At 40.3% G+C, this 17,668-nt stretch overlaps 2 protein-coding genes across 3 annotated transcripts; one reads left to right on the top strand and one right to left on the bottom strand.

Moving 5' to 3' along the window:
• Positions 1 to 202: 202 nt before the first annotated feature.
• fcf1 (FCF1 rRNA-processing protein) lies at positions 203 to 3,584 on the bottom strand. The gene is made up of 8 exons (XM_051396184.1): positions 3,442 to 3,584; positions 2,747 to 2,811; positions 2,488 to 2,559; positions 2,259 to 2,407; positions 2,052 to 2,124; positions 1,697 to 1,784; positions 574 to 668; positions 203 to 455 (listed from the first exon to the last, which is right to left on the bottom strand). Exons 1-8 carry the CDS (start codon positions 3,442 to 3,444, stop codon positions 407 to 409), a joined length of 594 nt encoding a protein of 197 aa, XP_051252144.1. The 5' UTR covers positions 3,445 to 3,584; the 3' UTR covers positions 203 to 406.
• Positions 3,526 to 16,279, top strand: arel1 (apoptosis resistant E3 ubiquitin protein ligase 1). Of its 2 annotated transcripts, XM_051396170.1 has the most exons (22): positions 3,526 to 3,559; positions 4,414 to 4,641; positions 5,083 to 5,251; positions 6,738 to 6,958; positions 7,566 to 7,637; positions 7,939 to 8,165; positions 8,308 to 8,545; positions 8,647 to 8,816; positions 9,034 to 9,214; positions 9,342 to 9,586; positions 9,735 to 9,812; positions 9,903 to 10,044; positions 10,146 to 10,267; positions 10,387 to 10,462; positions 10,606 to 10,715; positions 10,809 to 10,988; positions 11,286 to 11,411; positions 11,943 to 12,072; positions 12,181 to 12,239; positions 12,323 to 12,412; positions 12,500 to 12,675; positions 13,952 to 16,279. In XM_051396170.1, exons 2-22 carry the CDS (start codon positions 4,494 to 4,496, stop codon positions 14,052 to 14,054), a joined length of 3,063 nt encoding a protein of 1,020 aa, XP_051252130.1. In that variant the 5' UTR covers positions 3,526 to 3,559; positions 4,414 to 4,493; the 3' UTR covers positions 14,055 to 16,279. The 2 variants fall into 2 exon arrangements, with proteins under 2 accessions (XP_051252130.1, XP_051252131.1); XM_051396171.1 differs by lacking the exons at positions 3,526 to 3,559; positions 5,083 to 5,251 and having other exon boundaries at positions 4,496 to 4,641.
• The last annotated feature ends 1,389 nt before the right edge of the window (positions 16,280 to 17,668 follow it).

Below are 17,668 nucleotides of genomic sequence, written 5' to 3'. Positions count from 1 at the left end.
AAGTAGTAGAAGGAAGAAGTATATGTTTCATTAGTTTAACATTTACGTTGTAACTAAAGTCAAAACAGCTGAATTAAGAAGACAGATATAACTGTGTAAATATGTCCCTAGGTTATGTTTCCCATGTTAAATCAGCATCTTTACACATAAACGTAACATTTGGGGTGCTGGGGGAAAAAAAACCTGGAGACTGAGGATGATGTGCAGTGCAACAATTCCTTTATTCTTGTAACACAATGTTTTATAAGAACAAAACTTAAAGTAATTTGCAGTTTCATCAAACACATCCCATCTTTACCAAACCAAACATTAAACCCTCACAATATTTCTGATATGTATAAAAGGAAAAACAATCTTAAACAGGAAACTTCAGTCTATTTACAGGTCTAGCTCAGTTGGAGAGATATTAAAACCTTGGAGCACCGTAGTCATCAGGCATCCGTTCAATATTGTACCTATATGAATAAAGAAATAAAAATAAAAATCAGCATAGTTGCATTTTATGCAAAAAAAGCACACACACGAAAGGCATATAAAGTCACATATTTAAAGATAAATGTGTAACAGTGTTACCTGTGGTTTGAGATGTACATGATGGGCACCCCAGGGATCTTCCTGACCCTTCTCTTTAGATCTCTGTCCACTGTAGCCAGAATGTAACACTTGTGCTGTGGAAATATATGCATATATGCAATTAAGTGCCAAAACTACAGTGTTACATGACATACATGTACCCTTAACTACAACAAAATGATGACCGTTGTGCCACCAGAAGTTCATGTCAGTTGTGTGGTCCTTTTGCTAGTAGCAGCCACCAGGTAGGTTGTAGAGCAGTTTAACCAACATTGTTACATCCAAAACATTTGTTTTGTCAAATCAGTGGCCATGCAGTTATTAATCAGTATATTTAATCTGCTATCCAAATGTCCTTGTTATTACAGCTGTTTAGTTCAGTAACTAACTGAGTTACTACTAACCAATCTAGTTATTACACTATCTAGCTGTCTGGGGTTAATGTGTTGCTTTAACTTAACTGTTAAGTTGTTTTTTTTTTAAATCTGTGTGCATGTTTACAAGCATTGCATGAATTACTGTGTTGTTATTGATAGCTTTGTTTCTTCCTAGAATGAAGGACAATGTAATGTGACGGTTTGAAAAGCATTGACTTTCACAGTTTTACAATTACTTCCAGTAAAAGCTGTTGTTGGCTTGTCCTCAACCTTTATTAGAAGTGTGTTGAGCTTGCTGCAAAGTTGTGCACCTTCATGCACAGTGACAGCAGGAGAATGATAATTTTATCAGCTCTGCATACAATGAATAGAAATACATTTTCTGGACACATTTCTACAAGTAAAACATAAATTACTGTACAAGTAACCTAGAAATGTAAATACCAAGGACATTACGTGACTTCATAGTTCTCACAATCATCTGTAACACTTCTATTTTTATAGTAATATTTAATTGTTATGTATTTCAATACTATACACCTCTGTATTATTCACATAACCCTTAAACTAGCTCACCTAATGGAATACAGTTGTTTTAAATCTTATCAATTACACCTGGGCTTTTCCTGCTATAACAATCCAAAATGTCCCCTGTGGAAAAAAGTTCATTACTATTCATCCTTAAGTGAACACTGACATTCTGTTATACGTATGTATACCAACAGCTGTACATTAAAGCACATTACCTGTGTTACCCTTTGGACTAAACAGTCATCGGCATATGTTCCCTTATGGGTGCACGGCAGGCGTTCAAACCTCGGATCCTTGGCTATCCTGCAAAAACAAAACAACAACAACAATGTAATTATAACGATAACAGAATAATAATAGAACAGGTTTGTGTCCCCACAGCCATATTATATTAAGCATATTGTACCTCATATACATTTCTATTTTCTTTTTTCTATTTCTAGATATATTGTTAGATTTTGTAATATAATTATTATTTATTTTCTTTAATGTCGTGTGAGCACCTTGAGCAGCTGTAATGAGAAAATTTCACCCCGGGGATCAATAAAGTATTTCTGATTCTGATTGTACCTGAGTGCAACTCTGTACTTCATTCCAAGCTTTTCAATCTCAGCCATGACACAGTCTGTGATCTGTGGGACACCTGGATAGGACGAAAGTGCAGGAAAAAATTGAAATGTATTGAAAATGTTAATTCTGAGTCGTTCTATATAATAGTTAGATTGAAAAAAGGTTTAGTATCCTCATTATTACAAACCACTTGGCAACGGTACTTACATTTTGCATACAGGCAATCCATCATAGACTGAACAATGTCCAGTTTGGCCTTGATGGAGAAGTTGATGAAATTGGTGTCGACTAGAATGTGGTATGGTGGACCAAGCTGAGTGTTGTACTGGAAGAACAGGCATGATGGGTGTTTCAGCCTGCACAATAATTAAGAAGAAATCAAGTTAAGGAGCTATACAACATAAGTTATCATTCAATCTAAGTGTGGCCAACTTACACTTCTCTCTCCTTAAGCTCTGAGGGGTCTTTCTTCTTTTTCTCCTTTCCTTTAGCACGGTCTTTCTCTTTTCTACAAAAACAAACAGATAGTTAGAGTGCCTGCACAGATCTTTAAGATTCCCATTGTAACTATTAAATATTTTGGTTTGTTTGATTTGTATGTGAGAATCAGTGCGAGTATAAGGCTGGACAGAGCTAATGGATAAGATCGGGGGTGACTTTGGTTAGAAAAACAGAAAGCAATTACTAAAACTCACATTCTGTGATCTTTCAGATTAATCATTCTCTTCATTGCAGCAAACTTCTTTGTTTTCTGCTTCCCCTAGAGTGAACAAGTTACAACACACACACACACACACACAACACACACACAACTGATTACAACCAACAGTATCTATTGTAGACCTGTGTAAGTGGAGGGGCTGAGACCACCTTACAAGACAAGCTCTCTATTGATTAAACACAATGTTAAATAAAATGTTAAAGGTTAACCACACAGAAACAAAACTGAACTTTACTGGCATTATTGAAGCCGTTCTTTAGATAGGAAGTTGACTTACATATCTAATGTTACAGTACAAAACAAACACTAAACTCATTAGCTAAACACAGGTGGTCGCAACTTCAGGTAAACTACTAACGACTGAATTTCACAAACATTGTGACTAAGGTCTTTACAGTAAATAATGTAAACTATATATATATATATATATATATATATATATATATATATATATATACATATAAGATGAGTATTCCTTTCAGCAGCTGTACGTGTAGGAATAGCTCACTTAACGTTAAGGTGCTAGGCTAGCTAACTTAGCTCAGTGGCTTGCCTGCCCCCCAAAAAAAACCGTCAACGCCAAATTAACGATGGACACAATATCCTAATGTAGCGTACAACACTTATCAGGACAGCTGTGTCACTGTAACACAGTTAGAGGTTACATACCATGTTGTAAAGAGCACAGGTCTCGTTAGCTCCCCTTCCCCTCGTGTATCCACAGTGACGTAATCAAAAATCGACACCCTTTCTGCGCATTTTCCGGTTGCTAAGCTAACAGACGAAGGTAGCTGCTGCTGCTGCTGTGTTTAATAGCATCTGTTAAGGGCATTTTAACATTTGCAGTTTTCTCTTTGCGTCGTTGTGCTCTTGCAAGCGGCGTCTTGTGAACACGTTGTGCTGTGCCCGTTGATAGCCGCCTCGGGTTGGCGACGAAGCTTTCTGAAATTACCGCTGACATTGTTGGCTAACTTGGCTAGCTGTTAGCATCGCGCTGTTGTTCGGTCAGTATGATGTTTACAGTTCGCGTTAGCCTCCAGCTTTACCTTGCGCCCCTGCTGTCAGTACACCAGCGATAAGTGATGATGTTACAGCTAGCCCGTTTATGTTCCGCTCCCGGTGTTGACTGGGTTTGAAACGTTATTCAAGCAGCTGTCCGGTAAACTTTAGTTAAGCTGAGTGGTTAAGGTTATTATTATTATTTTTTTTAGGTATCCGGTTGTTTGTGACACCTGAGCTAGCACGTTTCTAGCTCATCATTGTCAGTACCATCCCCATCACCTGTGCTGTTGTTGTTGGAGGGGATTGAGTGTAATGAGACTGCAGTTGACTCTGTTTCTTTGACTTCGATAGCTCGTCCTGGATAAACACAGGCTGATGAGAGTGTTAGGACCACCCTTTAGCCAAGTTCTTCATGCATATTTCAGTGCTGTGGATTACATGTTATGTTATTCTCCCATCAGCCAACACTTCTCCAAGGTGACACTTAAATATTCATGCTTTTTTTTGGCAGAGCAGTTTAGTGTGGAGCTCTTAGGCTTAATCATTTCCCACCTGTTTAACCAAGGTTGTTGAAAAGTGTTTTGTTCTTTATTTTGGTCTAGTTGTTTTGAGCTTAAGCAATTTCATCTTCAATTGTAGGAGTCTTGAGTAGCCCCCTGGTGAGTGGCAGTTTTCCTTTGAGCTCGGAGGGGTCTCAGTGAAGGCTGAAAGATGGTCTGATGGACCGCCGCTTCTTCCTGACCTTACTCTTCTTCTCCTTGTCGTGGATCTTCTTCTGGGAAGTGCGCTGGAAGAAAGGAAAAGAAAGTCAGATTGAGGAATGGCTCCAAGGACATAGCCTCACTCAATACAGGCACTTATTGGAAGGTCAGTGGGTTACAGTCATTTTTATTTTATATTTACATGACCACTGCAGCTTTGGAGTTTGGTTCATGGTATAATCCAGGGTGAAGGAAGCAGGTGTACCTTCACTGACCTGCAGAGGGACACTTCTGCAAGACAGATTAGTATTGCTTCAAACTTTATGGTTAGGATGGTTTCTCAAACCATGAGCTTTTGCTTGAACTATGTTTTATGCAAGGAGATTGTGATACTTATTTCTTTGACCCTGGTAAATTTTTTTAGTTTTGAACACTGAATATTTAGGCTTATGAGATAAATATGGCATGCATAGACAATCAGCACAGGCTTAAATACTCATTCTAATAGACTTTAATGAGTATGAGCCCGTGCTGGGGCATTACTGATGCTGATTTGTTTGCCAGCATGTGATTGGGGATTTTTATGTGTTACTCATGTGTCATCCAGATGTACAGACGCTGGAAGAACTGAGTCTGAGTGTACTGAGTCGTCTGGAAGAGGTGGTGAAGGAACAGCAGCGCTGGAGGGAAATTGCAGAGGCCCACATCCAGCTGCTCCGAGACTTTGCCTTCCAGGAGTGGCTTTGCTCCCAGAACCTGGAGCACTATTACCATACGTAAGCAATGAAAGGTTTTAACTTCAACCCCAATCTGGCAAAAAGTCGTCCTCAGAAACAATTACTTGTTGGCGTTTCATTAATGTAGACTTTTAACAGCATAGTTTTTGTTTAGTGTCTTAAATTGGTTATTTGATTATGTTCATGTTTTCTGCTGGTTAACACTAACACAGGCTATATTTATTTATGTCCACTTGAGGGCAGCCTCTCCATTTCATGGCTAGCTGAGTTTGCTGACACAGAGCTGTGGAGCTGCAGTGTTTGTGAGGGTCACTGCAGTAAAAAGTATTCTTTAGAGACTGTTAGTATGAGACCCTGCAGCAATGCAGATGTTTGTGTTTGTGTGTTGGGTGTTGTCTATAGATCCTATCAGAACCGGTTGTGATAAGTAGTTGCAAGATGTTGCCTGTTTGTCAGTTTAAGGAAAGTCAATTGTAATGTTTCCAAAGGTCAGTTGTGTTTCTCAAACGCATCTTAATGTCATAGTTAGCATGTTTTTAAGGACATTTCTAATGGGAAACGGCGTCAAATTTCTGAAGGTCGTGACTGTCACACTATCGCAGCCCCCGTTGCCATTTTGATTGACTGGGCTTTATCACTCACATAGTTATGGCTGAGCGTCTATTGAGTTACTAACTGTGTAGTAACAGAAGATGATTTTGCACTCATTTCTTGGCTTGGAAGTTGAGGTTGCAGACTCACAGAGGCCTCTCAGAAATATTGTAGTTAGTAGTGGGCTGATTTTAAAAAGAAAAATGATGTACTATAAGTAAATAATAAGAGGATTCCGTTTTACATTATCACCCGCCACTCACTGTGATGCCGCTGCATACCTGTACACATTTTGCTTAACAGATGTCTTGTTGCCAGAGAAAATTTTAAAAACTGGAAAACTCACATGTTTAAGAGATTTATGGTTTGAAATGTGTTTTAAAATGAAAAACATTCCGTGTGTTTTTAGTCACTGGAGAATCCGATTTTAGTAATTATTGAGATAATATTGTGTGCTACCATCTTTTTGTGTATGATAACCACACCATGAAAGTTTCATTCGAGCACAAGCACGTTCCTAGTGTTAACAGCCAAACTCTCAATCTTGTGTTACAATAGGAGATTAGGTTGCAGTTTTAATGGTTACAACAATTTAACTGCTCAGCTTATCATAACATAACAGTGTAATAAAGCCTTACTGTACAGAGGCCAAATGAAACATGCTACACAATCTCACTACTCCCTATTGACAGAGCATAGCTTAGCTGATAAGATTGAGGCTTGTCTTCATGCAGAGTTTCACAAAAAGTGTTTATTTTCAGTGTGGAACAACCTGTTTTGCAAAGTGATGTCAGCAGTCTTGCTCAGTAGACGTGGAGCAACATAGCACACGTAGGGTTGCATTTCTAAAGAATGTACTTTAGAGGCTGTAAAGTAATTACGCATTGCCGCCTATTATCTACTTCATTTACTTTCACTTTTCTTTCCACTGCAGACTGAAGACCTTGGGTTGTATGAATCTGGATGATCTGTCTCAGTTTGACAGTCAACTGCAGCTGTCTCTAGCTGCTTGGGGTTACTACTACGAAGACTACATAAGGTTGTCTACAGGCGTCAAGATCCTCCAGACATCCAGGGGGAGTCGTGACCAGGACTACGAGGTCCGGCTGGTGCACAGCCTTGCTGAAAGGCGTCTGAATGAGAAGTGGTCAATTGGTGAGATCCTGATCATTTTCTTCCTTCGAATGCTTTTAGTGTCGGTTGCTTTCCACAGCTGCAGAGTGTCAGGAGGCATTTCAATTTAAGACGTAAACATAAGCTGTTGCTTGGTTTTGCTAAGTGTTTTCACAAATGGTGTTATAATAAGATCAGTTGAATGTAGCTTAAGTGGTGTAATGGAGAAGTTCAGTGTTGCTTCATCTGTATGTACAGCCCAACATCTGTCTTTTTCTCTCATAGTATTCACTCCAGGACAATATAACATTAATAAATGTTACATTATACCATTCCTAATGAACAACCAATAACTCTTGTTATCTTAGTGTTCTTGCCCAGGGCGGCCTGGTTTTCAACTTCCGTACTAAAGTTCAAAACTAGCCAATTATATCATACCATTACTTGGCAGTTGTTATTGTTTCATTTGACAGGACACTATTTAAGATATAGTGGTGCTAAAGTCCAGCCTGGGTTCATGTTATCATTAAACAGTATCTTAAAGAAGAGAAAGCACAGCTATCAAGATTTAAGCTGCAGGTTCAGAACAGGAAATATTGGCCACATTTAAATTATTATTCATTGGTACATTGTCTGCTTGTCTTTTCAGCTGGAGCGCTCATATTTGGCTGTACTGTGGCGCTGTGCTTCTTGATAAGGGACCTCATGTTTTACGTGATTGGTAAGTCTTGTGTTAGCTGTTTGGACAGGGGTTTGGACTGACGTGGCTTGTTCTGGAGTCACTAAAGGGACTCATTCTTCCTACAACCATATACTTAAACTGGATGTGGTTCGACCAGTTTTACAAAGTGCTTTCCAGTACTTGAATTGCCCAAGGATTTGTTTTAAAATGTTTGTCCCATTAACCTCGGCCAGTCTTTGCTCTGTTTTAGTAGTGAATCAATGCTTGCTAAATGCCTTGCCTTTATTGCAAACAATGTTCCAACAGCTTATCTCCTGTGCTTCTTCCCTTCTTGTTGCAGGTGGAATTACTGTTTCCATCATACTGTTTGTCTTCACCATCAAGTTCCTCTGTGAGCTTGCAGCGAGAGTGGTCAGCTTCCTGCAGAATGAGGATCCCGGGCGACGCGGTGACCGCAGCATCTACGACTATGTCAGAGGGAATTACCTGGACCCACGTTCCTGCAAGGTGTCTTGGGATTGGAAGGAACCGCAGGAAGTGGGGCAGACTATGAGCTTCAGAGTCCAGGTGATTATTGATTTCTCTTTGTTTGTAGTGTAACTGACTGTCTTACAAGTGGCTTACACAAGCAGCATGAAATGGAAAAAATGAACTGTGTTTTCTCTGTATTGAATTATACTTTGTTTGTACTTTGTCTTTGTCTTTTCAGCTGTTCTATAAGAATGGCCAGCCTTTCCCGGCCCATCGACCTGTGGGACTGAGGGTCAACATCACCCACATTGAATTGGCTCTGGACATCCCTGTTACACAGGAGGTTCTGCATGAACCAGAGTCCAATGTAGTCAAAGTGGCCTTCACAGTACGAAAGGCAGGACGCTATGAGGTTGCCGTCAAGCTGGGTGGCCTCAATGTGGCCTACAGCCCTTATTACAAGATATTCCAACCAGGTTATTATTACTGTATCTGTTTTACAATAAACCCATGTTGTGTAATTGATTTGACAAGTTTGTGTTGATTGAGTATTTTTCTCTTTCTTTGTTCACCTCAGGTACAGTTGTCCCATCCAAAACCAAGATAGCCTACCATTTTTCAACCCTGGTGCTAACAAATGGCCAGCAGCACACTTTGCAGATTGAGCCTAGGGACGAGTATGGAAACCCCACCAGTAACTCCACATCTCTCACAGATGAAGCCAACTACAGCGTCCATGTGCACTCTGTAAGGCAACAAAGTCCTTTTTCTATTATGCATAGAAAAATGTAATTGGAAGATATATTTCTTGATTATAACTGTAAAAATGAAAGCCAGCGTTTCTTCTTACCCTTCTGTTCACAATTACACAGTCACTAGCTTTATAGTATAGCATAACAGGTTCCTACCAGTCCTTTCCAAAAGCCAGAGCTGGGATTCAATTGAGTTTTTCCTGTTCTTCCAGCTGGGCACAGTGGACGATGACAGTATGGAGGACTGCTTCAGTAAGTCAGTTACTCTCAACAAGCAGCAGTGCCAGGTTCTGCTGAGACTGACGCTGCGGAGAACAGGTTGTTTCCGGGCCTGCATATCGTACAAGGACCAGCCACTCAGCAATGGGGAATTTGACATTATTGTTCTCAATGGTGAGCAGCCTTTCCATGCTGAATAAAAAATGCGCTACGATAGAAGAAATTGGGCCCAGAAATGCAGTGTGCCTTTCAACATTTTGTTTTCAAAGCCTAATACTCGTATTCTCAACGCATATTTCAGAGAATGAGAAGGCCTGCGTGGAGAAGAATGTGTCCACTCCAGGCATAAGTATCTACTTTGAGGCGTACCTTTACAGCAGTGGGAACTACAGCAGTTCCTCATGGCAGTTACCAGCCTCCTCTTTGCTGGCTCCACAGAGGAGGCCCTCCATGGGAGAAGAGGAGGATGAGCATGACTCTCCTGTGGAGGGACAACCTGAGAAGGTCAAGAAACCAAAAAAGGTCTACTGTTACATATCGCCAAAGGTAAGCACATAAAGGTTAAGTTAAATGTAGTAGATTTTTTCCCTTGTTCTTTTTGGGGTTTGTGAATAGAAAGTAAGAGAGTTTGTATTTGAGAGGACAGTACTCAACATGCTTTAATGAAAGATGACATGGACTTTATGTCAAACAGCAACTATCCGTGAAGGAGTTCTACCTGAAGATTATTCCATGGCGCCTTTTCACCTTTCGTGTTTGTCCAGGAACGAAGGTAAGAAGAACTGGCGTCAGGAAACCCTGGAGAACAGCCCGCTTTCATTTGGTTTGACAAGCTCAACATATTCCTCTGCTCTCTTTTCAGTTTACCTATTATGGTCCTGACCCGGTTCACAAGTACCTAACTCTTGTGGTGGATGATGGGATACAGCCTCCCGTAGAGCTCAGCTGCAAAGACAGGAACATCATGGCTGCCACCTTCATTCGCTTCCTGCACAAGAACATTGGTTTGTTTGAGTCTAATGTGATTACTTTGTACTTGAGCGGCACTTAATAAATACTGTCTTTTGTGGAGCCGGCAGCAGTAATTTGATGGTATGGTCCACAGGTGGCTCTGAAACCTTCCAAGACAAGGTGAACTTCTTTCAACGTGAACTCAGGCACATCCACTCCAAGAGACCTCGCACCAAGACCTGCCTAAAAATCACTCGTCACTCCATTCTAGATTCAGTGAGTGCTGCTTTACTTTGTTACAAAGCTGTTTCAGAAGCGCATGTGCATTATGAAAAAAGGAATGTAATCATAACAGTCGTGACGCTTGTTTGTCTGTCCCTCTCCCTGTTGCTCAGTCCCTAAAGGCTACAAGGAACTTCTCAGTGTCAGACTGGAGTAAGAACTTTGAGGTCGTGTTTCAGGATGAGGAAGGTAAACAGAAATTGCAGACATTTTTCTAGCAAGCATTTTACTGAAAACCAAAGAAGTCTTAAAATTACATCCGAATGAAAATTACAGACCCAGTAATTCATTATGGTTACCACACGGCTAAAACCTTTGCCATTTCTCTGCAGCTCTGGACTGGGGAGGACCTCGCAGGGAGTGGTTTGAGCTAATTTGTAAGACTCTTTTTGACACCTCCAACCAGCTGTTTACCCGCTTCAGCGACAACAACCAGGGCCTGGTATGTTAGTCTTTTTAACCACTTCCACCTTCAGTAATCACTTATGGATGCTTAGTATCTAAAAATAAGAGCGCATTCATCTTCATTTTCTAGGTGCACCCAAATGCTGAACGGCCAGCGCACCTGCGTCTAAAGATGTACGAGTTTGCGGGTCGCATTGTAGGGAAGTGCCTGTATGAGTCGGCTCTGGGTGGCGCCTACAAACAGCTGGTCAGAGCTCGCTTCACACGGTCCTTCTTGGCTCAGATCATTGGCCTCAGGATGAACTACAAGGTATGGAACACAGTACAGGTCATGTTTTGAAATGTTAACCTTCGGGTGTCAGCTGGTCTGTCTCATCACTGTAACATTACTGGCAAAGCCAAGATACCGGATTTTTGTCTTGGCATTATTTATTTCACGGAGAACAAGCCAGCGTGTTTTGCTGTTTATCCAACTTCCTACGATTTCAAAGTCGAGAACTAAAGCCGACCCCAATCATCGTCTTATCCTTCCACCGGGAAGATGGAGTGCCGTGTTTATTTTAAAAACGTCATTTTATTGTGTTTTCGTTTTATTTTCCACACACAGTACTTTGAGACAGACGACCAGGAGTTCTACAAAACTAAAGTCTGCTTCATCCTAAACAATGACGTGAGTGAAATGGACCTGGTGTTCGCCGAAGAGAAGTACAGCAAGTCAGGACAGCTGGAGAAGGTGAGGCAACACTTTGGAAAGGAACATCCCCTTTTATCCCTGATGTAATTTCACAGGAGATAGGAGCAATAAACCAAACAAAATAAACCATATTGGTTGTTTGGCAAGCGTCTCATTTTTCTTAAAGAGGGGGAGTGGTGGGTTTACATAAAAGTGGATGGGGAGAGTTTGGCATTCTTTAAACTTTGTTGCTCACACAATATCTGTCTGTGTTTAAAACAGACCTACTTATTTTTAATTAGATTTGTATTGCTCCAAACAGATATTTTTTTACATTTAGATTAATCGCCCAAACGTTCGTTCTAATGCTGACAAGTGCGTGACAGCCTTGCGTGTTAGACCTGAATAAACAGATTTTACAAGTCCAGAAAGTTTCTGAACTCTTGTTTAACTCATATTCTAATCCTGCCATTTCGCCCTCACTGGCCATTTCTCTCAGTCCCACAATAATATAATTGTCACGTCTTATGATGTTTTCCTGTTTTATGTATTCTGTCTGACATTTATACCCCGCCACATGTTCTCTTCCAGGTTGTGGAGCTGATATCAGGGGGAGCTCAGATCGCTGTTACCAATGAAAACAAGATGCATTATCTCAACCTGCTGGCCCAGTACCGACTGGCCAGCCAGGTGAGAGATGAGGTGGAACACTTCCTGAAAGGTAAGGAAACTAGCACAGCTGCAATCGGACAGTTTTTTTGCCAATCCCCCTCATTTGAGATCTCCGGTAATATGCACATAATTAGTGTAATTTCCTGATCAATTGCAGGTTTGAATGAACTGGTTCCAGAAAACCTGCTAGCCATATTTGATGAGAATGAGTTGGAGGTATGTGTGATGTTTATAATAAAATCCTCTAATCTTTAAAACACCGCCGGGTAGTTCTAATTTTTAACTTTTAATCTCTTCAGCTGTTGATGTGTGGCACTGGTGATATAAACGTTCAGGACTTCAAGGCCCATGCTGTGATTGTCGGAGGGTCGTGGCACTTCAGAGAGAAAGTATGTCATGGAAATTTTCTGTCTCCATTTTCTTCCAACAGCAGGGTGCTGATTAAAATGATGTCTGTGCTTTTTCTGTTGCCACAGGTGATGAAGTGGTTCTGGGCCGTGGTGTCCAGCTTCACCCAGGAGGAGCTGGCCCGTCTGCTGCAGTTCACCACTGGTTCCTCTCAGCTTCCCCCTGGGGGTTTCAACACCCTTTGCCCCTCCTTCCAGATCATCGCCGCCCCCACACACAGCACCTTGCCCACTGCACACACGTGGTGAGTAGGAAAATCCAGGCAATCGGTCTACCACTCTGATCCCGACTGAAATTTTGGTGATCACTAACTCTTTCTCTAGCCCCACCAATATGTCAGAGTTTTTGGGATGGAATATCTCAACATCTACTATTTGGTTTGGCTCAAACATTGTGCAGGAGTGTGGTTCCTAGATGACTTTGGTAAACTCCTGACTTTTCCCTAGCACCATCATTTGGTCAAAGTATTTGTCCCAGTTGGAGTCCTGGTGACTTTTATTGTCTCTGATCGATTCCTGTCATCTTTCCACTATCACTGTCTACTGAAAATGCAGCAAAAAATTATATATACAATTTCTCCATTTGTTCCCTTTGCTTTATTACCAGTGTTGTTCAGATATGCCATCACTCTCAGCAGTACTTTGTTTTTACTACTAATTCTTAAGATGGTGAATTGGTCATTATACCTGATGAACATCATCATGTTAACATTATAATTATGACAGTTTGTTACTTTTGAGAGTGCACGTATTGTGGCGCATTCCAGTGTGAGCTTCAGTGCAAAAGTACTCAGTGCAGAACTCGAGTGCACAGTGCTTTGTTCACCAGATGTTTTTGACTATGTCTTGCCTTCATCATGGTGGTGGTTTCTTTATATACAACGCACTGATCTGTCATATGATCAGTATATCAACATGTATATCATATTGAAACATGTAATCTGACATTCATTTACTTCATTCACCTATTCATTTCTGAGTTAAAAAGAAAACTATACATTTTTATAGATACATGTTAATTATGGTGATATATTGTGTTGTAAATGAGGAAACCAGAAACTGCCTTAGACACCATGATGATGAAAGCAATGTATCCGCAATCATTTGGTTAAGAAACCGTGATGTACCAGAGTTGTGCAACATGTAAAATGTCATTGTGAACATGTTGAACAAATGTTCTTTTACACCTAGTTTTAGTTTTCAGTTTAGTTTTTGTAACTATAATAACCTTGGTACAACAGTGTGGTTGATTGTGTTTGTTTTGAAAAGTTCTTGGACAACAATGGAGCCATGTGGCACAGAAGAATATGCTAATCAGGCTAGGAAATGCTTACAGTCAAGTCATTGTTGGTTCTTCCCTTTTTCATTGGATTTGTTAACAATAAGAAAAACCTAGAACATCACCAAACCTTGTCCACAAAAGTTTCAATCACGCATAGCATTATGTATGAATGTTATATAAATTCTTTATGCAGATCTAAACATTAGCCGACTCTTTGTGTTCCTCTTTTCTCTGTCTAGTTTTAACCAGCTGTGCCTCCCTACCTACGACTCCTACGAGGAGCTCCACAAGATGTTGAAGCTGGCCATCAGTGAGGGCAGCGAGGGCTTCGGCATGCTCTGACTCTCCCATCACTGGCACTGTGTGTTCCACTTGTATAAGAGGAGACCAGCACTGTCCACTCAAGTGCACCGGTTCCCTGCATTCATCTGCAGGTAAAAGTGGGTTTCTTGGCAGAGAATCACCCCGACTCCCTATAAATACTCTCTCAGGACGAGAGGGCGTTACAGGAAGTCCCAGAAGGCTGTGGTGAGACCGGGACTCAATCACACAAACTCTACTGTATGTACATAAAGGTATCTCGCTTTTGTAAAAAAAAAAAAAAAAAAAAAAAAAGGAAACCACAAACTGCTGAAAACGGTGAGGTTTGGGCTAGTTTTAATTCTTAATGCTAAAGTTTGCTTAGTTTCATACGTTTTGAAAGACATGACACTAGAGCAAATGCCTTGAGTATTATTGTATAACTGCTTCTTTGGCATTTTGCAAACTGAGGAACACTTAAGTGCAACAGCAGCCTACATGTGATGTGGGTGACGCGTGCATCTACAGCACTTTGGCCTTAATCGATCAGGGACTGATGTGTGTATGTAAATATATAATATCACTCTTTTATTTCAAAACTTGTACATAATAATGTGTATACATAGTTTTTCATCTGGTTACCTTTTTGATTTGATGTTCAAGGAGAAGGGATTTCTTTATTGTTGCACGTTTAATAGGTTAAGAGTTTATATAATTATTATATTAATTTTTTCTGTCAGAAATGAATGGGTTTTAAAGGAAGCCAAGTAATTTCTATTGTTTATATATGTTTTTAACTTATTATGTCTTGAAAAAAAGTACTTGTTTTGACCCCTACTGTTTAAAATATGTTTGTCTGGAACGGGAAAATGTTTTTGTTATGTTTTATAACCTGCCTTATTCATGCCCTTTGCCTCTGATTGTATCCAGAGAGGTGCGTAGGTGAGAGAAGCGTAGTCAACAATAATAGGTAGTAGGTATATTATGATGTCACTGTGGCTGTGAGTGTTGGGTGGATGTTAGGGAGAGCCCATATATAACAAATATGTTAGTATATATTCTGTATGCTTTTTCTTTTTTCATTCACAGCCTTCAATGGGTTTACCTCAGAATCTCCTATGCCACCTTTGCATCCTCTGACACAGGTTGTTCAAGCACATGTATAGCAAAGCATACACATACAGTTCACTGTTCATAGTTGCCTCCTTCCAGTCCTGACTATACAACCTTTAGCCATATTATCCCACATCCACTATGAACTAAAGCATTCGATCAGTAGAGATTATCCCCTTTATGTTATTTTAAAACAATTTATCTTTAATGCTGTTAGTATTGTCAATATCCTGAGCCAACAGAGTTGCTTTCTCTCTTTTGTTCTCTGTTTATAATTGTGTAGCAATTCCTTTGCTGTTCCAGAGTTTACATGTTCATTAGCCATTTTGTAATGTGTGCCAGTCAGTGTTTGTAGAGCATTTAGGAAAATTCATTTTTAGTAGCAAAGAAGCAAATGGAAAACATTAATGGATGATTATTCTCAATGCTATTTTTATTTGAGTATGTCCATGCCCCCTACAAACACAAAGACACACACACATATACACACACACAACATTTATTCTCACAGTCGGAAGTAAAAGTTTGACTCGGCCACTAAGAGATTTAACATTTTGATGCAGGTAGGGATTAAATACATTGGTTCACCCGAGCTAAAACGGCTTCCACTTGGGATTTGATGAGCATTTGTTTGTGCTTTGGCTGACTTTTTACAGTGTTAAGAGGTTTATAAGAGGGTTTATGGATTTGTGTTTGTTTGGGTTGTGCAATGTTGACCTGATGTACTGAGGAGAGCTGTGAAAATGTGCTTATGAAATGTTTAAGGGTGTGTTTTCAGCACCAATACCAATGGCTGATATCTTATTTATCAAAAGTAAAGGTAGTTTAAGCATTACATGTGTTAGCTGTCCCATTAGATATGGCCATTATAAACAAATATGAAGGAGTTCTGTCCTGTAGTTTTATGTTCTTGTTTAATGTTTTGCTTTTCATGAGCATCTACTACTGTTTTATGTTTGGGTTGTTTCTGGATTAGATGGCTTGAACAGCGTGACTTTTAGCAATGTACATATTGTGAAATATTTGCCTATGACTTTGAAGCTGGGGTATTTTTTTTTTTTTTAAACGGCAAGCCACTGCTGATGAATGCTTGACATTCTCTGCACTGAAGGCCATTTGTTTATGGGAATAAAAAATGATGGACTAAATTCTTATCACCTTATCCCATTTTTTGTGTAACATATATTTGGATTGGGTTAAGCAGTGTGATTACACACACTTTTTACACTCTCAAACCTGGAGATGGCATTTGGTGCTGAACGTACAGACCAGTGGTTCCTAAACTGGGGTCCATAATTTGCCACAAATAGTTTTGCCTTTACTTGAGATTAGGAACAGATGAAGATGTATGACTTGTAGCACTTCATCACTGGTAGCACTATTTTCTTAATACGTGGGGAAACTCTTTAATCAAAAGACTGTTGCATAAAAATATCAATGTTGTGGGCCCTGACAAAAAGACTGGGAATGCTAGTTTGTAATAATCAATGTAAACTAAAGTTTAGTTCCTTCAGTAAGTTGGCATAGAGCTGCTATTTGTTGCAATGGAGGCAGAACATGAAGTCAAATGTCGAAAGTGTAAAACTATATATATCTTTCCTGGCAGTTTGCATTCTTTTCCTCACTATTTAAAAGACGTCCACTAAACTGTTATTTGTATAAACTACACTTCTTGGCCAGCAGAGTGCATGTTTTAGACACAAGGGGGCAGTGGCTCTACATGTGACATTAACAGAGAATACCGCTTCTTCTGCTGTCATCCTTCGGGACAGCTTAGCAGCAGTAAATGATGAGGAGCTTTCCTGTCTTCGGCTGACCCTCCACACTTCCAGTCGTCAACGCAGAGAGCAGGCCAAAGTGAATCCCCTCCATTTCAGACATTTCTCTCACACACACACACACACATACAACACATACCTCGCTAGGCACATGAAAAATAAGTTCATTCAGACCTGAAGGGGTAAAATCAATCTTTTGAGAGCTCTGCTGTATATGGAATGTGATAATACGCAGCAAATACAAGTGCTCCCTTTACCTTTTTATGGAGACGGTGGCATAACTGACAGCCATATCAGCACAAGACATGATAGGAACACACTCTTGGCGCGACTGAATGTTTGCTTCCTGAGTTATACAGTGTCTGATAATGGACTCTACGAGTAAAAATCCTTTTTTAATTGCTTTGCTTGAAGGCTGCAGACATGCAAGCCCCATGGCCCTCCACACTACACCCATATGTTCCTGGCGTGACTCCTCACACTGTGGTCTGAACACTATCAGGAGCAGGCAGAAAGGCATCTTGAAGTACTTGGAGGCAGGAGTCCAGTTATTTGGTCTTGGCATGCACCTGTGGATTTGCATAATGGTCTCTCTCAAATTTCCCCCAGGAATGCTTGCTAAAGAGGGACCACAAATCAGAAAGTCATCCTCTGGCGCGCACTAAGAGTAATGTACCATGTTGGAACGGTTGTTCTTCCCCAGAGAACCTGTGGGAGATCGCACAGCAACAATACTGTGCATTTTTGTAAATTCATCTGCTGATA

Source organism: Dicentrarchus labrax, unplaced genomic scaffold (assembly GCF_905237075.1).
Source record: "Dicentrarchus labrax unplaced genomic scaffold, dlabrax2021, whole genome shotgun sequence".
NCBI classification, from domain to species: domain Eukaryota; kingdom Metazoa; phylum Chordata; class Actinopteri; family Moronidae; genus Dicentrarchus; species Dicentrarchus labrax.
The sequence above is the reverse complement of the archived record's forward strand: the minus strand, read 5'-3'. Positions and strand labels throughout refer to the sequence as shown.

Coding starts and splice junctions, on each gene's coding strand:
- fcf1 (XM_051396184.1), bottom strand. Junction 2,560..2,746: donor AATCTGAAAGATCACAGAAT/GTGAGTTTTAGT, acceptor TTGTTTTTGTAG/AAAAGAGAAAGACCGTGCTA. Junction 669..1,696: donor TAGTCCAAAGGGTAACACAG/GTAATGTGCTTT, acceptor ATATTTCCACAG/CACAAGTGTTACATTCTGGC.
- arel1 (XM_051396170.1), top strand. CDS start 4,494: ATGGACCGCCGCTTCTTCCTGACCTTACTCTTCTTCTCCTTGTCGTGG. Junction 4,642..5,082: donor ATACAGGCACTTATTGGAAG/GTCAGTGGGTTA, acceptor TGTGTCATCCAG/ATGTACAGACGCTGGAAGAA. Junction 7,638..7,938: donor CCTCATGTTTTACGTGATTG/GTAAGTCTTGTG, acceptor TTCTTGTTGCAG/GTGGAATTACTGTTTCCATC.